The sequence below is a fragment of the Balaenoptera borealis genome (assembly GCF_965194805.1).
Source record: "Balaenoptera borealis genome assembly, chromosome: 20".
NCBI lineage: Eukaryota > Metazoa > Chordata > Mammalia > Artiodactyla > Balaenopteridae > Balaenoptera > Balaenoptera borealis.
In genome coordinates this window covers 35145989-35167752 of record NC_138879.1, presented here as the reverse complement: position 1 = coordinate 35167752, position 21764 = coordinate 35145989, and the positions used below count along the sequence as shown (strand labels likewise).

General features: G+C 49.1%; 1 protein-coding gene across 1 annotated transcript; it reads left to right on the top strand.

Moving 5' to 3' along the window:
- Positions 1-3499: 3499 nt before the first annotated feature.
- On the top strand, positions 3500-21494 carry CCDC182 (coiled-coil domain containing 182). Its single transcript, XM_082371934.1, has 2 exons — positions 3500-13349; positions 13668-21494. The coding sequence occupies exon 1, from the start codon at positions 6144-6146 to the stop codon at positions 6603-6605; it is 462 nt and encodes a 153-aa protein (XP_082228060.1). The 5' UTR covers positions 3500-6143; the 3' UTR covers positions 6606-13349; positions 13668-21494.
- Positions 21495-21764: the final 270 nt, after the last annotated feature.

Sequence of the window (21764 nt, the reverse complement as noted above, 5' to 3'; positions counted from 1 at the left end):
GATGGGTCATTTAAGAAAATTAGTGTTGAGAATGGGGATAGACTATTCCAACTGGGGTAATGCCGGGCCTTTCCCAGCATGCTCTTGGGGTCACTGTCCTGGGCCTGTGGACTGTGTGAGGTTCTCTTTCTTGCAGATGTTTTGCCCCAGCTAAATTCCATGCCTGGTGGAGGGGTAGATGGTGCAAGGCAAGACAGCACCACACCCAGCCTGCTTTGGAGGGCCCTCCTGGCGCGGTGCTAGCTTCCGGGGCTGGAGAAGGGCCAGCTCCACCGGCTTGGCCCGCCGGCACTGCTCATGTCCAAGGACCGCTCCTGTGTCTTCAGATCCACTCCCACCAGGATGTTTTGCATATTTTAATTAAAGTGCCGCCCTGGGCTGGCAGGGCCTCTGATGGATGGCGCCAGTCCGAGTTGCAGGGCTGCAGTGGTGTGAAACCTGGAATGTGGTGATGTGCTCCTGCTTTGGCTCCTACCTCCGGGGGCTGGTTCATTCGGGTTCCAGGAGGGGAGGCGAACTCAGCAGGCAGTGGGCAGGTGGCTGGCGCATCCAGGGGTGGCCAAGGCGGGGCTCAGGAACGGGAGGAGAGTTCAGGTAGGAAAGCGCCATGGACAGTTTCCGTGGACCAGCTTGCTGGTGGGCTGTGGATGAGCCCAATTCTTGTGGGCACTCCTCATCAGTGCCAAATTATGACAAATGGCTACGGGTACAAGTTGCTGGGTGGCAGCCGCTGCCTCTCGGAGCGAAGCAGGTATTTTTAGCACCGTGCCTTGGGGCTCTGGCTCTGGGTTAATTAATCACGGTGAACAGCACTGAGTTTGGTTCCTGATGCTGGTTCCACCCCCATCCCAGCCTTGTCCCCATTCCCCGGACTGCAATGCCAGCTGCAGAGGTGGCAGTCATGCACGGCTAGAGGAGCCCTTGACAGCCTCCCAGGGCACTGGGGACACCACCCCGTGCCCCTGCGGCTGGGGCCCTGTACCTCCCCCTCCTCTGCACCTCTTCCTGCTTCTCTCCAGTCATCCCAGCCTCTTTTAAATTCTTCTTGCTGTTCCTTTTGAACATCACCCCCAGGCACCCACATCCTCCCTGTCTCAGCCCAAATGTCCTCACCTTGCGAAGGCCCTCCCTGAGCATGCCTTCCCCTGCAGGCTCTCCATCACCTTGTCCTGTTTATTCCCTTCAGAGCACTTAGCACTGGCCAGGATCACCTTATTTCTTTTTTTTTTTTTTTTAATTTTATTTATTTATTTATTAATTTATGGCTGTGTTGAGTCTTCGTTTCTGTGCGAGGGCTTTCTCTATTTGCGGCAAGTGGGGGCCACTCTTCATCGCGGTGCGCGGGCCTCTCACTATCGCGGCCTCTCTTGTTGCGGAGCACAGGCTCCAGACGCACAGGCTCAGCAATTGTGGCTCACGGGCCCAGCCACTCCGCGGCATGCGGGATCCTCCCAGACCAGGGCTCGAACCCACGTCCCCTGCATTGGCAGGCAGATTCTCAACCACTGCGCCACCAGGGAAGCCCGACCTTATTTCTTGATGGCTCCACATTATTGTCTGTCTGCTTCCATTGAAATGCCAGTGGCTTGAGAACAGGGATCTTCTCTCTCTTGTTTGCTATCTTAAATCCCTGTTGCCTAGTTCTGCGTACACAGGGCGGGCACTCAGTGGGCGTCATTGAACACGCAACTGGATGGGTGGCAGGGGGATGGATGGGGCGAAGGCTGGAGGGAAGATCCTCTATGGGTTTGCATTTTAAGGTGCAATGTGTCAAGCTTGTTATTGTCAGCAGGGGCACATCTGGGGAGACACGGTTTGTATAGCAGCATCCTCACCCAGGCCAGCAGCGGGAGGCCCGAGCCCAGGGGATTCTGGGAAAGGAGTGTTGGAAATCGCTGCCCTCTCTGCTTTAGAAATGTCCAACCACATGCTCTTTGGTGTTTTTAGGAAATTTCTCTGAATTCTGTGTTGTTTTTTTTAAATAATTTTTTTCTTGGGGATGGGGACAAACAAGTTTTAAGGGACTTCTAGAAGACTCTTTGCACACTCTGCCTGAAAGCTGACATTGGTGGTTCATTTGGGGGAATTAAGCATGGTCCTTTCACTGTTTTCTCTTCAAATACAACTCCTCTTTGTGGAAGCCACAGCTGGTCGCCTACCCTCCCCATTCTTTTTTTTTTTTTTTTTTTTAAAGATTGATTGATTGATTGCTATGTTGGGTCTTCGTTTCTGTGCTAGGGCTTTCTCTAGTTGTGGCAAGCGGGGGCCATTCTTCATCGCGGTGCGCGGGCCTCTCACTATCGTGGCCTCTCTTGTTGCGGAGCACAGGCTCCAGACGCGCAGGCTCAGTAGTTGTGGCTCACGGGCCTAGTTGCTCCGTGGCATGTGGGATCCTCCCAGACCAGGGCTCGAACCCGTGTCCCCTGCATTAGCAGGCAGATTCTCAACCACTGCGCCAGCAGGGAAGCCCCTCCCCATTCTTGCTTGAGAATGGAACCCCAATTTGGTCCTTGTATTGGGAGGCCTCCGCTTTGGGGAGAGGACCCGTGATTAGTCTGAGCCAACTATGGGAACTCCAGTAGTGCTTGGGTTGGACCGGGGACTGTGAAAGTGGCTTTAACTAACAGGACATGCGAAGCATCGGCGGTTTCACCTCATTTTTAAACAGGTACATGAAGGGGTGCATCTGTGCCATATCCCTCTTCTGCATCCTAAAAAGGATGGAGATTTAGCTCACATGCAGGGGCAGAGGCATGGGGAGAGGCACATGACAGGGGTGGGGCGGGGGCACTGATGCATATGGCAGGGCCCAGCAGCATTGTGCCTGGACCCAGCGGTGACCACCCGGGAAATCCTGAGACATGCCGCTCCGGAGCCCCTCCACGCAGGTCGAATCTGATTCTCAGGGGTGGGGCTTGGATCTCCTCAGGGTTGATACCCTGCTTTCGTCCCCCCTTATTCTGAGACACTGCCGAAATAGACCAGGGGCAGGGAAACCCTCCCGACCGTGGCCCAGAGATACCTGGCTGGGAAACATCAGAGTTCCTTTCTTTTGACGCTGTGAAGGGGACAAATAGATTTGCCTTCTTACTTTCCGAGGATATACGGAAGGAAACTCTGAGGAAAGCACAGGGCTGGACTGTAAAACTTCTGGGAAGAGAGCATTCAGAGCACGTGCACATCCAGTTGCCCCTGCTGAGGGCTCCCTGAAGGTCCAGGGAACCCCAGGCCTGGGGTCTTCAGCTGACAGAGCGTGTATTTGCTCCCGACCTCTGCTGAGGTTCACTTGGAAACGCGGTCCTCCCTGGCCGGCTCTACATGTGGAGAAATGAACTGAGACCTCATTAAAAAGCACCAGGGAAATTGAACAATTGCTATCCTTTCTTAACGGCTACTACTTTTCTTTCATAGCACTGGTTATGGCTTCCACCATTCCCTGTGGGAGATGGACAGAAGAGGCAGATGACAAAGAGGCAGAGAATCTAAGTCAGAGAGAGAGAGAAAGAGAGAGAGACAAACAGAAAAACACTCAAAGAATACAGAAACAAGAAGACAGACACACATTCTTCCTGTCGTTGATTCAAGAAATATTTATTGAGAACCTACTGTGTGCCTGACCCGCACACCCCCCCCCCCCCCCCAATGAATGCACCAGCAGACCGCAGGCTGTTTACATCATCTTCCCAAACCCCATCTGGATCTTAGGTAGCAAATAAGGAGGGTGCTGTTTCCACTCAGGCCAGTAGGTGTCATTATGTCAGAGGAAAAGTCAGGGGAGCTGCAGGATTTGATGGCCACCTAAGAACAGAAATTCTCCTTCATCTAGTTTTCTGAGTGCCATTATGTGCAGGGCACCAGGCAGGGTACATAGGATGAGAAATGCACAGTCCCTGTTCTCATGGAATTTACTGTGCCATCGGGACGTGGAGGGACAAGGCCCTAGGTCACAAAATGAGGGGGAGGCAGTAAGAGCTTCCGGAAAAGTTTAAAGGAAAGACTGTGTGGATATTAGAGCATCAGAGACTTCACATTACGCCCTCTCACATTACAGCAGAGAATAGGCTCAGAGAGGGGAGGTGACTGACCTCTGGTCACACAGCAATTCCATACTCCAGATCTCCTGACTCCTAGAGCAGTGCTCTTTCCACCAACATTGTGTATCAATAACTGGTGTTGCCCGACCTTTGAGACTCAAAATTCCACCTTAGTTTAGCCATGAAGCTCCCTGCAAAATGCCCTCTGCCAGGCCCTCTAGATGGGCCGATCTGCCTGCTGGACAAGGCAGCTTCCCTCCTCACGTGTCCTGTGGTGCGGGAGTTGGCTCTCGACACAGGCTCATGAAGGCTCACCGCGAGCATCTCTGCTCAGAGACACCACCTTGGTAGCTTTTGAGCTAGATTCAACCAGCTGTGATGGGAGTCTTTACACCACGGAAATTAGCAACAGCCATAAATCAGAGCTGCTTCTTTTTTTTCCTCCCGGAGAGTTGCCCCCCACCTGCACACCACTGAATTAGTATCCCCACTTTACAGATAAGGAAACTGAGGCCCAGGGGGATGAGGCAATGTATAAAGAGACACAGCCTGTAGGTGGTAGAGCTGAGACCCAGCCCAGGTGGTTTGATGCTGGAGTGTTCAGAGATGGTACAGCCAATAGGACTGAGAGCCACTTGGGTGTGGAGGGGCCCGGGTTTCTCATGTGGGGCGCTGACGTGGGTGCTGCCCCAGGCTGGTCTCATCAACCTGATAGCAACACTGGAACGGGGACCATTTTGGGAGAAATGATAACTAGTCCAGCTTTGGGTGGATTGAATTTGAGGTACGTTGTTGGAGAGATGTTTAGATTTGGAGGCCAGGAGAGAAGTCTGGGCAAGAGATTGAGATCTGCAGGATGGAGGATTGTTCTTGAACAAACCAGTTTCCTTTCTTACAGTGAACAGGTCAGAAGTGGGAAGTTCACCCTTCTCTATGTTTTTTCTCATCTTTGTCAGCATTCAGGCAGGATCTGGCAGGGCAGGGATGACCACGCTCTCTGGCTCACACTCGTTCCCTGGTGCAGGTGCATAGTGAGTGCTCAGCAGGGACCTGCTGAATAAATGAATGAGCGGCCCGATTTTATCCTGCACATACCGAATCAGCTCTGCTGTGGACCATATATCAAAACCTGAGTACATTTCTTCTAAGATTATCGAGAATTCTGGCGTCATTATAGGAGTGTGGATTTGGAATCAGAAATTGCTTTTCTAGAGATTATCATATTAAGTGAAGTAAATTAGACAGAGAAGGACAGGTATCATATGATATCACTTATATGTGGAATCTAAAAAAATGATACAAATGAACTTATTTACAGAACAGTAATAGACTCACAGACACAGAAAACAAACTTATGGTTACCAAAGGGGATGGTGTGGAGGGGGGAGATAAATTAGGAGTTTGGGATTAACATATGCACATTATTATATATAAAATAGGAAAACAACAAGGACCTACTGTGTAGCACAAGCAACCATACTCAATATCTTATAATAACCTATAATGGAAAAGAATCTGAAAAAAAAAATATATGTATAATTGAATCACTTTGCTGTACAACTGAAACTAACATAACATTGTAAATTAACTATACTTCAATTCAAAAAGAAATTAGTTTTGTTGTTGTTGTTGTTTTTTAGCATTTTAGAGCTAGAAGTGAGATTACACATCATCTCTTACAATGTCCTTGCTTCACTGGTGAGGTACTGAAGCCCAGAGACCCTTCTGAGACCATCCAGGCCCCTTGCTGTGTGGGAGACCACCCGGCCTGGCCTTGCTCTGGCCAGTTTACTTTGGTGTGTCCCTCGGGACAAGGAATGATTGAGCTCTGGTTCTGGAAGGGCAATGAACTGATGGGAATCCACATCTCAGGGTGCACAACTAAATAGTTCTTGAGTAGATGAGCAGACGAAGCCCAGGATAACCAGCAAGGAGGTTACCATATGCAAATGAGTGGATTGTGGCTTTCCTCCTGGTTGGCCGGAGAGGCCCTGATGTCACAATATGCGGGGTTTCTCCACTCCAAAGGATTGTGTCTCTGGCCCAAAACAGATTCACTGACCTGGCTGGTCCCTAGCTCCCTCTCTTTGTCCAAAAGGAGGCGACACTATGGACCCCCTCTATCAGGCCGGCTCCATTCTCATGAAGGTGAACACCTTACAGGGGAAGAAGATGGTGGAGAGCGGCCTCCAATCTGGAGACTTCTCGTTCCCCCAGCCATGGCCCTCCTGCGCCCTGCCGCCAGCCCACCTGGAGATCCTGCAGCAGCAGGTGGCCGGGGTGCAACGGGAGCTGGAGGACTTCAAGAAGGAGGCACTGAGGGCCATCCATGACCTGGAAGACGCCCTCGGCGCGATGAACGGGGCGCTGGCGCAGCAGGAGGAGCAGGCGGCCCGCGTGAAGCAGCGGCTGCGGGAGGAGGAGGACCGGGGCATCGTGCGGAACAAGGTCCTCACCTTCCTGCTGCCCCGCGAGAAGCGGCTCCGGGAGCACTGCAGGCGGCTGGAGTGCCTGCTGCTGGGCCGGAGCTGCGAGGCGCTGGGCATCCCCCAGAAGATCCAGGCCAACTGAGGCCCCTACGGTAGAAGCCACGTTCCTCACCGAGCAGCCGAGTAGAAGATTCTTTTCGATAGAAGGACAGACCCTGAGTTTTGATCGATTTGCTCCCCTTCCCCATTTCCACTGCTTTCCTCCTACCTAAATAACACCTTGCTGAGAGGTGAAAAGACCCGGTGTGTTCTTTCGGTGAAGTTCCGTTCACCCGGCATCACCCAAGAAGGAGGCGCTCCAACACTCAGTCTTTGAATGACACCTGTAACTTTCACCTTTAACTCTTTTCCTGTTTGTAATGGTACTATTGCTCAAATGTATACCATGTTTTTTTAATCTTCTTAAACTGATGGCGTTGAACAGCTTTACCTTCTTTTAATGAGTCGAGGCTCTCGTGGCTTGTTACTTCATGCACGGTCTGCTGAAAGGGGTCGATCATCCGCCCGAGCACTGAGTGGCCTCAGACTACTTTTCTTTTGTGGTTCTCATCCTCGCCTAGTTGGCTTTTCTGCCTGCTTTCATGGTTAGACCGTCATATCTCCCTTTGCCACCTTTGCCCACCTCTACTTCCTCTCTGTTTGGTCTGCAGCCGGGCCAGTGAGATCCACAGAGGGAATTAGGCTCCGAGGGGTGGAGTCAGATGAGCTCAGTGCACTGATGAGGCAACACCTAGAAGGTGGGGCTCTAAAGCCATGAAGCTGATTTTCATGTCTGAGCTGGAATTGTTAGGATGCCCGGCCACTCATCAGGTGATGTACCCACACCATCCCAACTACTCCCACGGGCACCGTTAGAAGCAAGTGTTGTTTCCCTGTTGTGCAGGGTGGATAGCCGACCTCAGGAAGCTAAGTCCTTTCCCCAAGGTCTCCGTGCTTGAAAGTTCAAGTCCAGGTCACCTGTGCTTATTTGCTCTCCTGCTGCCCCCTTGGAACCATATCAGGCTGTCCGTGGACCTGTTCTTCTGGAGGGTTGGGATTGTCACATAGGTGAATTGGGTGCTCCTTAGCTGTCACTGTGCCTTTTGTTTTCAATAAGGCTTTCTGTTTCATCAAGTCATATTTTCTCTCTGGTCCCGCAAAACTCTGCCACACAGCAGTGATTCTCCCCCGAACAGCAGAAGGGAGTGCCTGGAGGCTAGGTCAGCACCTGAGCAGAGTGGGCCTCTGTCTTCCCAGGTCGGGACTTACAGCCTGGGCTGCACCCTCTGAGAGCCCAGCTCAGCTCCAGCCTCCCTCCTCTCTCTTTTACGGAATCTCTCCAAACAAGATTCGAACACCTGCAACGCCCAGGCTGAACTTCATGACCCATTCTTAATGGCGACATCCATCTATCAACCATCTACCCTGAAGGGCTGCATCCCTGCTGTAACTTTAGGTAGTTTCTACTTTGGAAGGTTTAGCTGAAGTGGTAACAATAATGTTAATACTAGTAAGATTATTACCACTACTACTAGTTTATAGTTATCAAGAACATGATATAGTCTAGGCACCAGGCTTGGCCCTTTGGAGGTGGGTACTAGTATAACCTTCACTTTAGGACTTTGAGAAAACCAAAACTCAGAGAGGCTAAGTAACTTGCCCCAGGTCACACATCTGATAAATGATAGAGTTGGTATTTGAACCTAGGAATGTCTAATGTCAGCAGCTGTGCTCTTAACCACTATGTATTATTTTTGGAAGCTAAATACTTCTTGAATAGATAAAATATGAGTGTACTGAAATTGGTGAGGTGAGCTTTGGGAGAAAGGATTGTTTTGGCAGTGGGGTCAGAGGGGGGCAGAATTCCTATACCCTTAAACCTTGTGGGATATGTGTGTGTGTGTGTGTGTGTGTGTGTGTGTTTACAAGTGTATCTGAGAAGGAAAGCTTGATTGGCCAACTATAATAAGAGGTTAAACAATCAGCTGCCCTATGCAGAGGAAAGTGGATCTAATGCTAATTCCTATGGATCTGAATCTCCTGCAAGTTCAGTTTGTAATCATCCTACTCAGAAATGACGGTGTTCATGGGAATTCTGAGAAGAGGGGGAGAAATGCTGCTCGTGATTGGTGCCCACCAAGCCACACCTGGAGCATCTGTGCTTAGGTCTGGCCCAACGTTTTAGAGGGTCCTAGACAGCCCGCAGTGCACCCCAGGCAATCCTGAAGAGGGGGCGTGATCGGAGGACCTGGGGACTTGGCTGAAGAGGTTTGAGAGGACACCTGATTGTGCCCTTCCAAACACAGGAAGGCCTGACGGTGTTTGGGGTTTGTGGGGCTAGTAAATGTCACCTCTCTTGTCCCTGGGAAGGAAGCAGGGAAGCAGTTGAGGGGTAGACACAGGAACCAGGCAAACGGAGACAAAATGTCACCTTTATCGCTGAGAAAGCCGCTTGAGAAGGTGGTTTAAACCCTGTGAGCCACGTGGGCTGGCCTAAGACCTCAGCCCTGAGCCTGATGCGGTCTCCAGGCACAGGTGCATGCAGATGTGGACATCTTCCTGCTACTGTAAGCCAGATAGTGTGACCTCTCTATGAAGAAATAGCTCAAGAAAGAGGAAGGGGAGAGCCGTGCAGGAGCTGACCTTCTTCCCAAATCCACCAACTCAGAAAGTTACTTCCTTTTCCTGGGGAGAGGAGAGGGTGAGGGGAAGGAGAGCCAGGAACACTGCTAGGGTGGAGGTCCCTCCATAATGAAAGAGGAATGGGAAATAATAGTCCCCCTCTTAACAGAAAAGGGTTAGACTGAAGCCATATTGTTCTATAGGGTGGCACTAGCGACAAAGGATGGATGCTGGCAGGAGGCCGATTTCAGCTCTATGTAAGACACAAAAATAACATTGGGTGCTTCCTATGTGTCTGTGCAGTAAAGGGTTGACTCAGCAGGTGTGGGATGTTCAAATCTTGCACATTTCAGGGAGAGATCTAACCCCCTGACCGACTCCTGGGAGATAACCTCTAAGCCCTTGTAATATGCTGCCTGATAAAAAGTGTGTCTGTTTGCCTGGGGCCTTGGGTCACGCCAGATTGTTTATGCTAACAACTGTGATTTTAGGTGGGGACCCTTGGCCAAGCTGTTTCAGTTTGACTTCTGTAGAGACCAGAAACTAAGTAACTAAGGTCAGCGGTGGAGGAGTGTTCCATGCCTAGAGATAAACACCGTAAAATACCTGGACACCAAGACAGGTGAGCTTCCCTGGTCGACACTACTTCATAGTGTTGTCACACATCATTGCTGGGGGATTAAGCATTGTCCACACAACTCCCTCCACTGGGAGAGGACAACTGGAAGCTCGTGCCTGGTCTCTCCTGAACTCTCCCCTGTGCTCCTCTGATCTTTGCTAATTAAGACTAATCTGCATGCTTTTGCTGTAATGAACCATAGTCATGCGCATAACAGCTTTTCTTAGTCTGTGAGTAGTTCTAGTGAATCACTGAACTTGAGGATGGTCTTGAGGACCCATGATGCAGCGTCAGATGCACTTGACATTTCATCCTTCTTATCCTCACAATAACCTTGTGAGCTAAGCACTATTATCCCCGTGACAGATGAGGAAACTGAGACATGGAGAGGTTAAGTAACTTGCCTAGGAGTACACAGCAAGACTCCAGCGTTCCCTCTCCTGACCACCACCCTACACCAAAGGAAGGGATTGGAGTCAAGGACTGGAAGGTCCCTTGGGGGTGGCCCCAAGGCCCTCCAATTCCAAGGAGGTGAGTCATCCTGGAGTGATGAGGAGGAGGAAGTGCTAGAGGAAGGGACAGGAATCTGGTGGATTTCCTCTTTAGGAGAGCTCAGGTGCGCATATGCCCAGGTTGGGTTAGACAGGTGTCCTACCTGGAGACCGGGTGAAAGCCTAGGTGTCCTTTCATGGTCTCCCTGCTGCAGGGCTTCACGCTTGCTTCTCCTCTATCAAGAGCTTTCAGCTGTAAGCCACAGGGTACCCATACTGACTTCTTTGAGGAGTCTATTTTTTTTACATAAAAGACATCTGAAGTAGATGGCTGGTTCAGTAACTCAACAATGACAGAGCTCTGGGTTGGCATCTCTGTGATCCTCTTTCTTCCCTCCCTCACGCTGCCCTTCGTGGTCACACAAGGATGGCTACAGGAATTCCAAAAATGTGTTATCACTCGATGACTACCAGGGCAGGAAAGAAGTGGCAGAACTTTCCTTGCGAGCCACCTTTTCATCAGAGAGGAAACCCTTTCCCAGAATCCCCCCAGCAGATTTTCTTTGACATCTCTTTGGCCGGTCTTGAGTCCCTTGCCCACCCTAAACCAATTATGAGCAAAGAAGAAAGTGATTGCCACAACTCAGCCCCTGGGCCTGGGCACCTCTGCTCCCCAAGATCCGAACCAAATCAAAGTCCACTGGTGGCACTGGCTCTGGGGGGGTGACCAACCCCAGTTTCCACACCTCAGTCTTACATCTTCAGCTTAATTGATAACAAGGGCCAGGAAGAAGAGAGCTCTGGGGACAGCATGGCTGGGCACAGTCGGACAGCGTGGCTGTCACATTGCTGCCGGAAGCATGGATTTAGGTCTGGGAACCGGGGAGACGGGCTGGATGGAGGTGTGAGTGACACTTCAGTGCTGTGGGTGTAAATCTGCCGCCTTCACTTACCCCACACTCACCTGCCCTGTACCCAGGTTTCCCCCTTGAAGTCAGAGGCTTAAGATGACCCAAAGAGTGCCAGGGAGGTTTTGCAATCTCTCAGTCCCTAAGACGGGCAACCACTGTTAGAGATCCTCATGTCACCGCCTAGGGTGACAAACTAGTCCTGTTTTAACTGGGACTGTCTCTGTTTGAAAACTGAAAGTCTCATATGCCAGGAACCCTCTCAGCCCTGGGCCAACTGGGTTAGTTGGTCACCTTGCGTTAGACATAAGCCACTGTGGGATGAGCCAGGCGAGGCTGTGGATGGGGTGAGGCACAGGAGGCCAGGGCAGGAAACAAAGATGGTGGTGACTGTCTCTGCCAGGTTGGTGCATCTTTGCTTCCTTTTTTAACCAGAGGCGGCAGCAGTCAAGCTTACCCTTGACTTCATTTCTCCTCCCGGCTCTCAGGTCCCTGCCCACCACCTCAAGTTAGCAAGGAGGTTTGAGAGCGAGGCCTTTTCTGAGCAACCTTTGAGATCCTTGTGAGGACAGTTGGGATTCCCGATTAGGCCGCATTTCCCTGTCCTAGTCCTGGAGCACAGAGCACTCCATGCTCGCTTAAAGAGCCCAGGGTCTGTGAGTGTCACCAAGAAGAGGCAGCTTTTTGCAGTTTTGGAAAACGGAGCTCCTCACTCCAGCTCTTCTTCAACAATAAAGTTGAGCAGCCCAGCTGCTCACTTTCTCTGAAATTCTAAAACAAACAGAAGACAAAATAACAGATGGTTTTCTCCCTGCCTATAGCTGCAGTTCTCAAAGGTCTTCTATGAGCTGCAACGCTCTGCTTGCTCCTCCTGAGCAGTCCCAGCAGTCAGAGGGCTGCTGAGATTTTAGACGCGTGGCTCCATCTTTAGGAAAACCCGTAGCAGGCAAGGGAGTCCTCCCCGGGACCCCAGGTCCTGTGTCGGCTGCAAGCTGAGACGCTTGGGTGAGCAGCAAGATGGCAGAGGTGCGGGAAAGCCAAACGCATAGCGCTTGGCTCGGAGAGGTTACCGACCTCAGCTGCCACGCTTCAGTCTTATCTTTTCTATTTACCTGACCCCAGAAGAGAGCTCTGCGGGACAACGTGGCTGGGCAGAGGTGGGCGGTACGGATGAGAAGCAAGAGTTTGGGTCTGGGAATTGACTTCGTGCTAAACGTAGAACGTTGCCTCCTGGTCTGATCCGATCCTCTTAGTAATTCCTGGAGTGGGAAGGGCTGCAAGCTGTGAACATCTTTCCTGACATTCGCCAGGTATCGATCTTCCCTTGTTTCCCCTGGAAAAACAGTTTGGTAGTGTTTCAACCTGTTGAGTTGGCACATAAACCAGTCATTGCACTCCTACAGATAGACCCAAGAGAAGTGAAAACGTATGGCCATACAAAACTTGTCCATGAATGTTCATAGTACTATTCATTATAGCCCCAAAGTGCCACAACACAAACGTCTATCAACTGATGAGTGGTTAAATAAAATGTGGTCTATCCATGTAACAGAATGTTGTTTGGCAATAAGAAAAAAGGAATGAAATACTAACCATGATGCAATATTATGCTTAGTGAAAGAAGCCAGTCACAAGAGGCCACATATTGTATGACATCATTTATATGAAATGTCCAGAAGAAACAAATCTATAGAGACAGAAAGCAGATCAGTGGGAGCCTGAGGCTGTGGGGTTGGAGGAATAGAGTGACTCCTCATGGGTATGAAGTTTCTTTTCGAAGTGACTAAAGTGCCCTAAAATTATTGTACACTTTAAATAGGTGAATTGTATGGGATGTGAATTATATATCAATAAAGCTGTTTAAAAAATAAAGTGCAAGTTCAAATACACAGTGGGAAGAAAAGAAGCAATGCTACCATTTATAGTTCAAATCCCCTTTAATATTGAGAGATATGAATCAAGACTGGACTTATTTTATTTATTTTATTTATTTTGTGTGTGTGTGTGTGGCGCATGGGCTTAGCTGCTCCGTGGCATGTGGGATCTTCCTGCACCAGGGCTCGAACCCGTGTCCCCTTCATTGGCCGGCGGATTCTCAGCCACTGCGCCACCAGGGAAGCCCTGGAATTATTTTAAATTGTTTTGAGTTTATGGACATTCTGGAGCCACATGGGTTCCCAAATTTATTTGGGTTATATATGTGAAAGGTGCCTGGGGCTTCCCTGGTGGCGCAGTGGTTGAGAGTCTGCCTGCTAGTGCAGGGGACACGGGTTCGAGCCCTGGTCTGGGAGGATCCCGCGTGCCGCGGAGCGACTAGGCCCGTGAGCCACAACTACTGAGCCTGCGCGTCTGGAGCCTGTGGTCCGCGGCGGGTGGGGCCGCGGTGGTGAGAGGCCCGCGCACCGCGATGAAGAGTGGCCCCCGCTTGCCGCAGCTGGAGAAGGCCCTCACACAGAAGCGGGGACCCAACACAGCCATAAATAAATAAAAATAAATAAATTAAAAAAAAAAAAAAAAAGCTAAAGGTGCCTGATTCAGAAACTGGCACATAACAGGTGTATCATAGATGATAACTGAATCAAAATGGCAAGTAAGGCACAAAAATGTTGTGATCAATGACCTTGATTGACCTGCACCATCTAAGAAGTCTCAGGAGTGTGGTAGCATATGTAAGACATTCTTTTGTGCCCAACTATATGCTTGATTCCCTTCTCATAGGAGATGGAACAGCTGGAAAGAGATCAAGTCGCAAGCCTCCCTCCCACCTGGAAGACATCTCTGATGGGGTAAAGGGCAGCATCAGGACCATGTTGCCCAAGGTGCTGTTGACAGCTGTCATGTGACTTGTCGTGTGATCTATCACATGACAGGAGGTGGTAAAGTGGTCTTGTGCTCTTCATATGTCTTGTCTCTGGCCTGCCCTCCAGAAGGCTTCACTCTGGTGAGATTTCTTGGTTGACGTCTTGCTCATCTCACCTCTTTCCTTTTGAATTCCTTTCAACAGCAGGAGAGGGTAGTGGACAGGCACGCAGGCTCTGCAGACAAACCAGCCTGGTTTTAATACCGACTCTGCCCCTCAGTTCTGTATGGCATAGGGATGTTCCTTTGCCCCTTGGAGTGCTGTCCAATAGAACTTACTGTGATGATGGAAATGTTTTCTAAGTCTGAGCTGTCAATATTGTTGTCACCAGCCATGACTGACTGGTAAGATTTAGGAACTGGATTTTAAATTTTATTTAATTTTAATCAGCCATATGTGGCCAGTGGCTACAGCCTCAAAGCCTGTTTCCCCATATCTCCCAATGGGATGATGACGTTACCTACCTACTTAGTGGGATTGTTGGGTGAATTAATGGAGGAAACGCAAGTATGGCAGGATAACTGACTGGGATTTTAATTACAATTTGACTCCCCATCCCACAGATGGGTTATGTTCTCTGCCTCAGGGACCCTTGTTTGTGGGGCCCCAAACAGATGTTGCCAGAAACTCAAAAGGGAACCTTGGCATTTGTGCTTGGAAGTGTAGAGCGTGGAGAGAAATCACGCTGCGTCAACTCAGAGTGCAAGGTGATGGAAGCAGGTGCTTCTGAGTGTGGAAGGTGGAGGAGGCCAGCTCCAAGGGAGAGGTCAGATTGAGACTCGGATTTGCTAGTCCACCCCGGCTGTCGGGGAGCTCGGGACCCCCGTCCTCAGGCTGCAGCTGGCTGAGTCTCTCTCTGTCTTCCTTGGGGTCACACTAATAAACACAAACAGGGGCTCCTTTAGGAGACAGCTGGCGTATTGTCGTTCAGGAAAGCAGTCAAGCCAAAGCTCACTGGGGCTGAGGTTTAAAACCAGGGTCCAAGCGGAAATACCACCTTCCTGGACCAGAACCAGTACTCAGAGGAGAGGTTGCAGAGTGTGAAGTTCAGAGCTTGGGAGCAATAGCCCCAGAAACAGAGCGTACTGGGAGTAAGCAGAAAAAGTTTTTGTAGTTCACCCTGGAGAGCCCGCAGGGTGGGGAGTCCTGCTGGCACAGAGTGGACACCTTGACCTTCAGATATCCATCCTCGTAGAAAATGTTCTCAAAGATGCTCTGATGACCTGGGGTGAGAGGGAGACCCAGAAGGCAGCCTTGTCCCTGAGACTCAGAAAAAGGAAAGAAGCTGGTTCTGGTGTCCTTGGCTTGTCTGTCACCATCCCGGATGTTTACCACTCCAGGAAGGGCATGGCCCCATTTTTGGATTTGACAGTTCTGGTGGAGTCAAACCTGTCTCTGCGAAATAAATGAGGTCTCTTCAGGGCAGATCAATATTTAATGTGGGGTTTTAAAAGACCGACTCAGGAAATGAGTTTAAAAGTGGAGAATTTGCCTTAGGTAGCAATTTCTGAAATACAGTGGTATCAGGGGACAGATTATTCAAACTCAAGCCATGGGTAATATAAAAACAGTTGAACAAGCTGAGTTCTGCTTCCTGTGCATCAGTGACTCTGAATCCCCCGGTTTTTTGTGTGCAACTCACAGAGGATTAGTGTCAAATTGGAAGAGACCATCTACTGTGAGAGCATCTACTCCAGGGACAGCCAACTCCCTGGACAGCTGCCTCCACCCTTACCTGTGGCAGACATCACTAATCAACCCCAGGCCTCTTTCTTCTTGAGTTGGATGCAGACTCATATTTTTTCCCTCAACACCACAATCTAGGCAGCCACCATCTATCAGTCAGAGTGCACCTGATGTGAAATTTATTTCCCATCTTTACCTAGTCCAAACTCCTCATTTAGCAGAGGGGAAGCTCAAGGTTACACAGTGAGTTAGTGGCTGATCTAGGAGAAGAGCCCAAGAGAGACTATTTTTCCCTACATGAATGCTTTAGGTGTTGGGGTTCCATCAGGGATCCTTTTATTGACCCTTTGTGAGCAACATGGGGCTTTCCTTGAACATCGTTGAATAGTAGGTTGTAGAGATAAAATTATAAAATTTCAGAGATAGAAAGCGGCTTAAAGATGCTCTCGGGACTTCCCTGGTGGCGCAGGGGTTAAGAATCCACCTGCCATCAAGGAATTCATGGAAAAGACTCTGACAAGTACAGGTTTCTGGTAACTGACTGTACTGCTGAACTGAATGAATAAGCATTTTCAGAACTCTAATGAAAAACTGATGAACTCATAAAAGTGCTAACAAAAGATCAAGATGAAAAAAAAATTAATTACATGGGATTGAGTGAACTGATGAGGATGATTATAATTTTTGTGACTTTCTGTTTGAATTAAAAAAAAAAAAAATCCACCTGCCAAAGCAGGGGACACGGGTTCGAGCCCTGGTCCAGGAAGATCCCACAGGCCACAGAGCAACTAAGCCCGTGCGCCACAACTACTGAGCCCGCGCTCTAGAGCCTGTGAGCCACAACTACTGAGCCCGAGTGCCACAACTACTGAAGCCCACACACCTAGAGCCTGTGCTCTGCAACAAGAGAAGCCTGTGCACCACAGCGAAGAGTAGCCCCCGCTCTCCTCAACTAGAGAAAGCCCATGTGCAGCAATAAAGACCCAACACAGCCAAAAATAAATAAATAAATAAATAAATAAATAAATAAATAGATTTATTAAAAAAAAAAAAAAAGATGCTCTCGTTCTGCTCGTTCCATCATGGGGAAATTAAAACTCAGAGAGGTCAAGTGACTTGCCTAGAGATGCACAGCTGGTTGCTCTTTCCTCTACATCTGTAATATAGCTCTTATTCTGAGGCCTTGGACAAATCACTCAAATGTTTGGGCCTCCATTTTCCTGCGAGAATCTCAGACTTGCAAAAGGTGTTTGTTTTAAGAAATGTGCAGAACCCATTTTTGATACAGTTTGATGTTTACATAGATACCCTCAGGTTTACCTTTCTAATAATATTTTGTTTGGCTGATGCAAAAATTGGTTTGCATGGCCTAAAAAAAAAAGTAACTGGGAATCTAGATTTGTGGTAGGCCACAGAAAGGTCTCTGAAAATCTTTTTAATGATTTTACAGCAGGAAATGATGGTTTCCAAGACAGGGAAGAAATATTCTCTTCCCAGGATGGAGACCCAGGGAGGTGGCTTTGCAGTTCGAGGTTTAACATAACATTCGTGGTCTCCGTTTCCTCATTCATAAAATGGCAATGATGATACCTGTCCTTTTCACATCAGAGGCAGATTGTAAAGCTCAAATGGAATAATGTCTGGGAAGGAGTTTTGAAAAGTAAGGGATTATGTGACAGGCCAAGGGGGTGGAGCTGGCAGATGGAGGTGAGGGTCTCAGGAGTGGGGGTGGGGAGAGTGGAAGAGAAATAAGACCCCACCTTGGCTTCAGAACTCTGGCAAGAATTTCCATGCCCTCATTACACTAGGTGCTCCTGTCAGATTTAAAACAACTTCTGCTTTACTGCCTGAGACACGATATTTCAGGAATGGCAGCCCAAAGAAATGCCACGTTTGAAAAAGGTTGCTTTCCTGAACTTGCCACTGGGTATTATGTTTATGTCACTGTTCTGTTATCCAACTTCAAAATATACATCATATTTATATTGCCTCTGCTGAGCATATATTTTTATTTTATTGCTTACCATGTGGGTGACATTTGGGTATTGAATGTCTGGAGAATTGGACCTGGTTGTTGTTTTTTTATTCTTCCTTTCGTAAGTGCTTGCTCTGATGTATTAATCTTTACAAAAGGAATGAGACAGGGACACATAAGCATTCGCACTCACACACACACACTGATCACATTGCCATTTTATCTCACTTTGCGGGTGCGTGGCTACGTTTATAAGAGCCGACAGATCTGAAATAGGTGTTCTGAACTGATTCGGGTGGGGAGTGATGAAGCCAGCAGCCTCCTGGGGAATTGGTTGAGGGAGGGAGGGAGAGAGAGCCTTTTGGCTCTGTTTGTGAAGGACACACCAGGCAAGAAGCATAGATGGAACCATTGTGAGTCTGAGCTGGAAGGGACCCTGGGGATATATTTATATGTCTATAAAAATACAGACATGTGTTTTATAGTTATTTTATATCTTATATCTCCGTATATCTATCCAGCACCTCACATAATTCCTGATCTTGGACTCAATAAATTGTTATTGAATTAAGGAACAAAAGAATAGTTATTTATTGAGGTTGGACTCTGTGCAAGACACTTTACATGCACTTTCTCTAAGCCTCCCAGCATCCTCACAAAGTAATTGCATTTTCTCCGTTTTAAAAATAAAGGAAACTGGGCTCCTCAAATAGTTAAACACAGAATTGTCATATGACCCAGAAATTCTACTTCTTTTTTGGGTATACACCCAAAGGAATTGAAAACAGATACTCAAAAAAACACACAAAAAACAAAAAACTTCAACATGAATGTCCTAGCAGCACTATTCACAATAACCAAAGGTGGAAAAAACTCACGTGCCCATCAGCGGATGAATGGATAAACAAATTGTGGTCTATCCACACAATGGAATATTATTCAGCTGTAAAAAAATAATGAAGTGCTGATACATGCTACAACACGGGTGAACCTCGAAAACATTATAAATCAAAAAAGCCAGACACAAGAGGTCACATATTCCATTCTATGAAATGTCCAGAATAGGGAAATCTATACAGACATAGAGCAGAGTAGTGGTTCCCAGGGGCTAGAGGCAGGGGTGAATGGGGAGTAACTCCTTAATGAATGTAGGTTTGGCAGGGGAGTAATTAAAATGTTTTGTAACTGGATAGAGGTGATGGTTGCACAAAACTGTGGATGTACTAAATGCCATTGAATTGTTCACTTAAAAATGGTTAATTTTATGTTATGTGAATTTCACCTCAATTTCTAAAAAAGGAAACTCAGCTTAGAGGGTATGGTAGCTGTATCACATTGTCAGCCCTAACTGCTCTCCTCCCTGTGTCCAGGCCATTTGCCCTCTAACTCGACAGGCCTCTTCCATTCTGACTTGGGCTCGACCAAATGATTCTTTGGCTGTGTGACAGCAGCAAACTTAAAGGAGAGGCTTGAAAAACCCACATGTGTTTCCACTCACTCTCTTGGATTTAAACACCAAGAGAACAATCCCGGACTAGCCTTCTGGAGGTGGAGGACGAGGGACCCTGCAGAGTAGAGCTGACTTATCCCAGCCCAGGCCACCCTACGGCAGGCAGCCCCCAGCGCACCTGCCCACTGCCTGCAGACGCACCAGCGACCTCAGCCAAGATTAGCCAAGCCTGGCTCACGTCAGGAAAACTGCCCAGGCTACTTGTAGATTCGTGAGAAATAACAGCTGATTGTTGTTTTAAGCTATTAAGTTTTGAAGTTTTACAGTGATAGCTAACTGCCACAGAGAGGTGACAGGACTTGCCTGAGGTCTCACATCTAGTATGAAAATGTAGAACTGGTTCCAAAGACTGGTTCTAAAGGCACTGCTCCACTCCACTGTCACCTTTATTTTACAAGTTAAGAAAATGAGACTCAGAAAGGTTGAGGGTCGGTGTCGAGAGAGTAAGAACACCTTGAGCATCAGCTGGGGGGTGGGGGGTGGGGGGTGAGAGTCATTCTTCCCTGTCCTTGGCAATGAAGGAACATCACATACAAACCCTCCCAGCCTTCCTCCAAACCCCAACACAATGTCACGGGAAGGTATTGAAATGCTGGTTTGGTTTCCAGTGTGTGTTTCACGTGGCGGCTCGGTGGCTTTCCATCAGTTTCTGCAAGGCTGCTGTCCTGCCCTGCACTGCCGTGGCCACTGCCTTGCTGGTGGAAGAGTGAGAAAGATAGCTTGTCTATGTGTTATTCTTCTCTCCTAAAGCATTGCCCAGGCGCCCTCATGACTCTTCAGGAGACTTAAATTTTGTGAAGCAGTGAGTTGCTAGGATGATGCTTTCTTGACCAGCTGTGGAAACAGGGTCCGGGGGAGGACCTGCCACTCACACAGGCCATACAGTTTCATGGGCCAGGATCAAGATTATTAATGTGGTGCTACTCCCAGACATCCCTTTCTTACCAAGAGGATGATGAAACTATCAGTTTCCTCTCACCCCCTGGAAAAAGGGTTCCTTGTTTCAGGAAGAGAGGCCATGCTGATCTGCACAGTCAAGTGCAAGGGGAGGCAGGGAGAGGAGAGGGGGAGGAGCTCATGGACTTGGGTGAAGGAAGAGCTTTCTCAGGGGGTCGGGTGTGTCACACCTGAGCTGTGGGCTAAGAAAGAAGTAGAAAGGAGGATGAATGGGATTTTGGTAGGTGCTGCTGGGGTCCATGGATGTGAGTCTGCTTTAATGAGTCGGCAATGGCATTTACTGTGCTCTGGGTCAGACAGTGCTCTGAGATTGAGCCACATGAACCCAAACTTTGTACAGGTTACATCCCGCATGGGGCCCAGCCCATTGTGAACTGGAGATGAGAAATGGGAATTCTATCTCCAGTTCATATCCTGGCCATCATCCTGGCCACCAGGGTTTGGAAAGAGGCTTAAGAATATGAGGATCGCCCTCCCACTGCCCGCTTATAGTCACTGGGGCCCTGCCTGTCCACAGGACTCTGTCTGTCCTCTCCTCACTGGTATTCCGAAGCTGAGATCTGAGGTCACCGGGCTCTTAGCAGTTGAGAGAGCTGAAAGAGCCTGGTTTGACCTTGGTGGGGAGGACTGAGCCCTGTGTTCCCTTCTTGCGATGGCTGCTGGGTCACTTTGAGGGTGGGGCTTCTCTGGTCTTAGTCTCTGAGTCTCACCAGCATGGGCGAAGGTCCACGCACACCCCAGGCTGAGCAGAGAAGCCAGAAGTGGGCGCAGAAAGCGCTTTCTCTTTCCTCATCATCATGTCACATATGCTCACCCGGTACCCAACGCCCACACTCCCTCCCCTAAACCTCACACCAGATCTCATACACGCATCAGTCCACATCTCATAGTACGGTCCACACGTGTACCGTGTACCCACACACACCACCAGTCGTACACCACATCAAAGCACAGGCTATACAGATGTACCATACAGCATGTGTCAAATATGCATCCCATCACCCACAAACCACACACACGGCACACCCACACTTCAACACGCTGCCCACAAATGACCCCCACACACGTACCACCTATGAGACACACCCATCACACCCCAAACACACCTCTCACCCCGCGCACACACTTTATACTCCTCCCACCCCGTGCCCCGCACCTACAGTCGCTATCTCTCCCCCACCGCACACACCATCTGCTGTATCCCGTGACACACCCACCCACCCTGTTCGCCTTCTCATTCTAACCAGGCCAGAAACCGAAAGGCATCTCTGTGGTCCTCTCCACGGCAGGAAGCCCCAGCAGGCAAGGTGAGGGTGGAATGCATGCAGGTGAGCAATCGCATGCTTAGGGCATCAGATAGGCACCTGGCTGCAGTGGAACACTTTATGAGCTTGTGGAATTTGTGAAACTTTATTTAAGTCAGATGATCCTCTTCTCCTCCCTGAAAAGTAAGGCCGTGGGTGCAGTGTTGAAGGGGTCACTGTATGGTCAGAGGACTGACAGGTAAGCAGGTTATGACAGAGCCTTTCCAGAGCTCTGGGGGCCCAGGGCTCGCCAGCCATGAGCATCTTCCTGGACAGACCTTGTGGAGACCCAGACACAGAGTGACCTGCATCTGTTCTGGGACGTGTACA

Coding starts and splice junctions, on each gene's coding strand:
- CCDC182 (XM_082371934.1), top strand. CDS start 6,144: ATGGACCCCCTCTATCAGGCCGGCTCCATTCTCATGAAGGTGAACACC.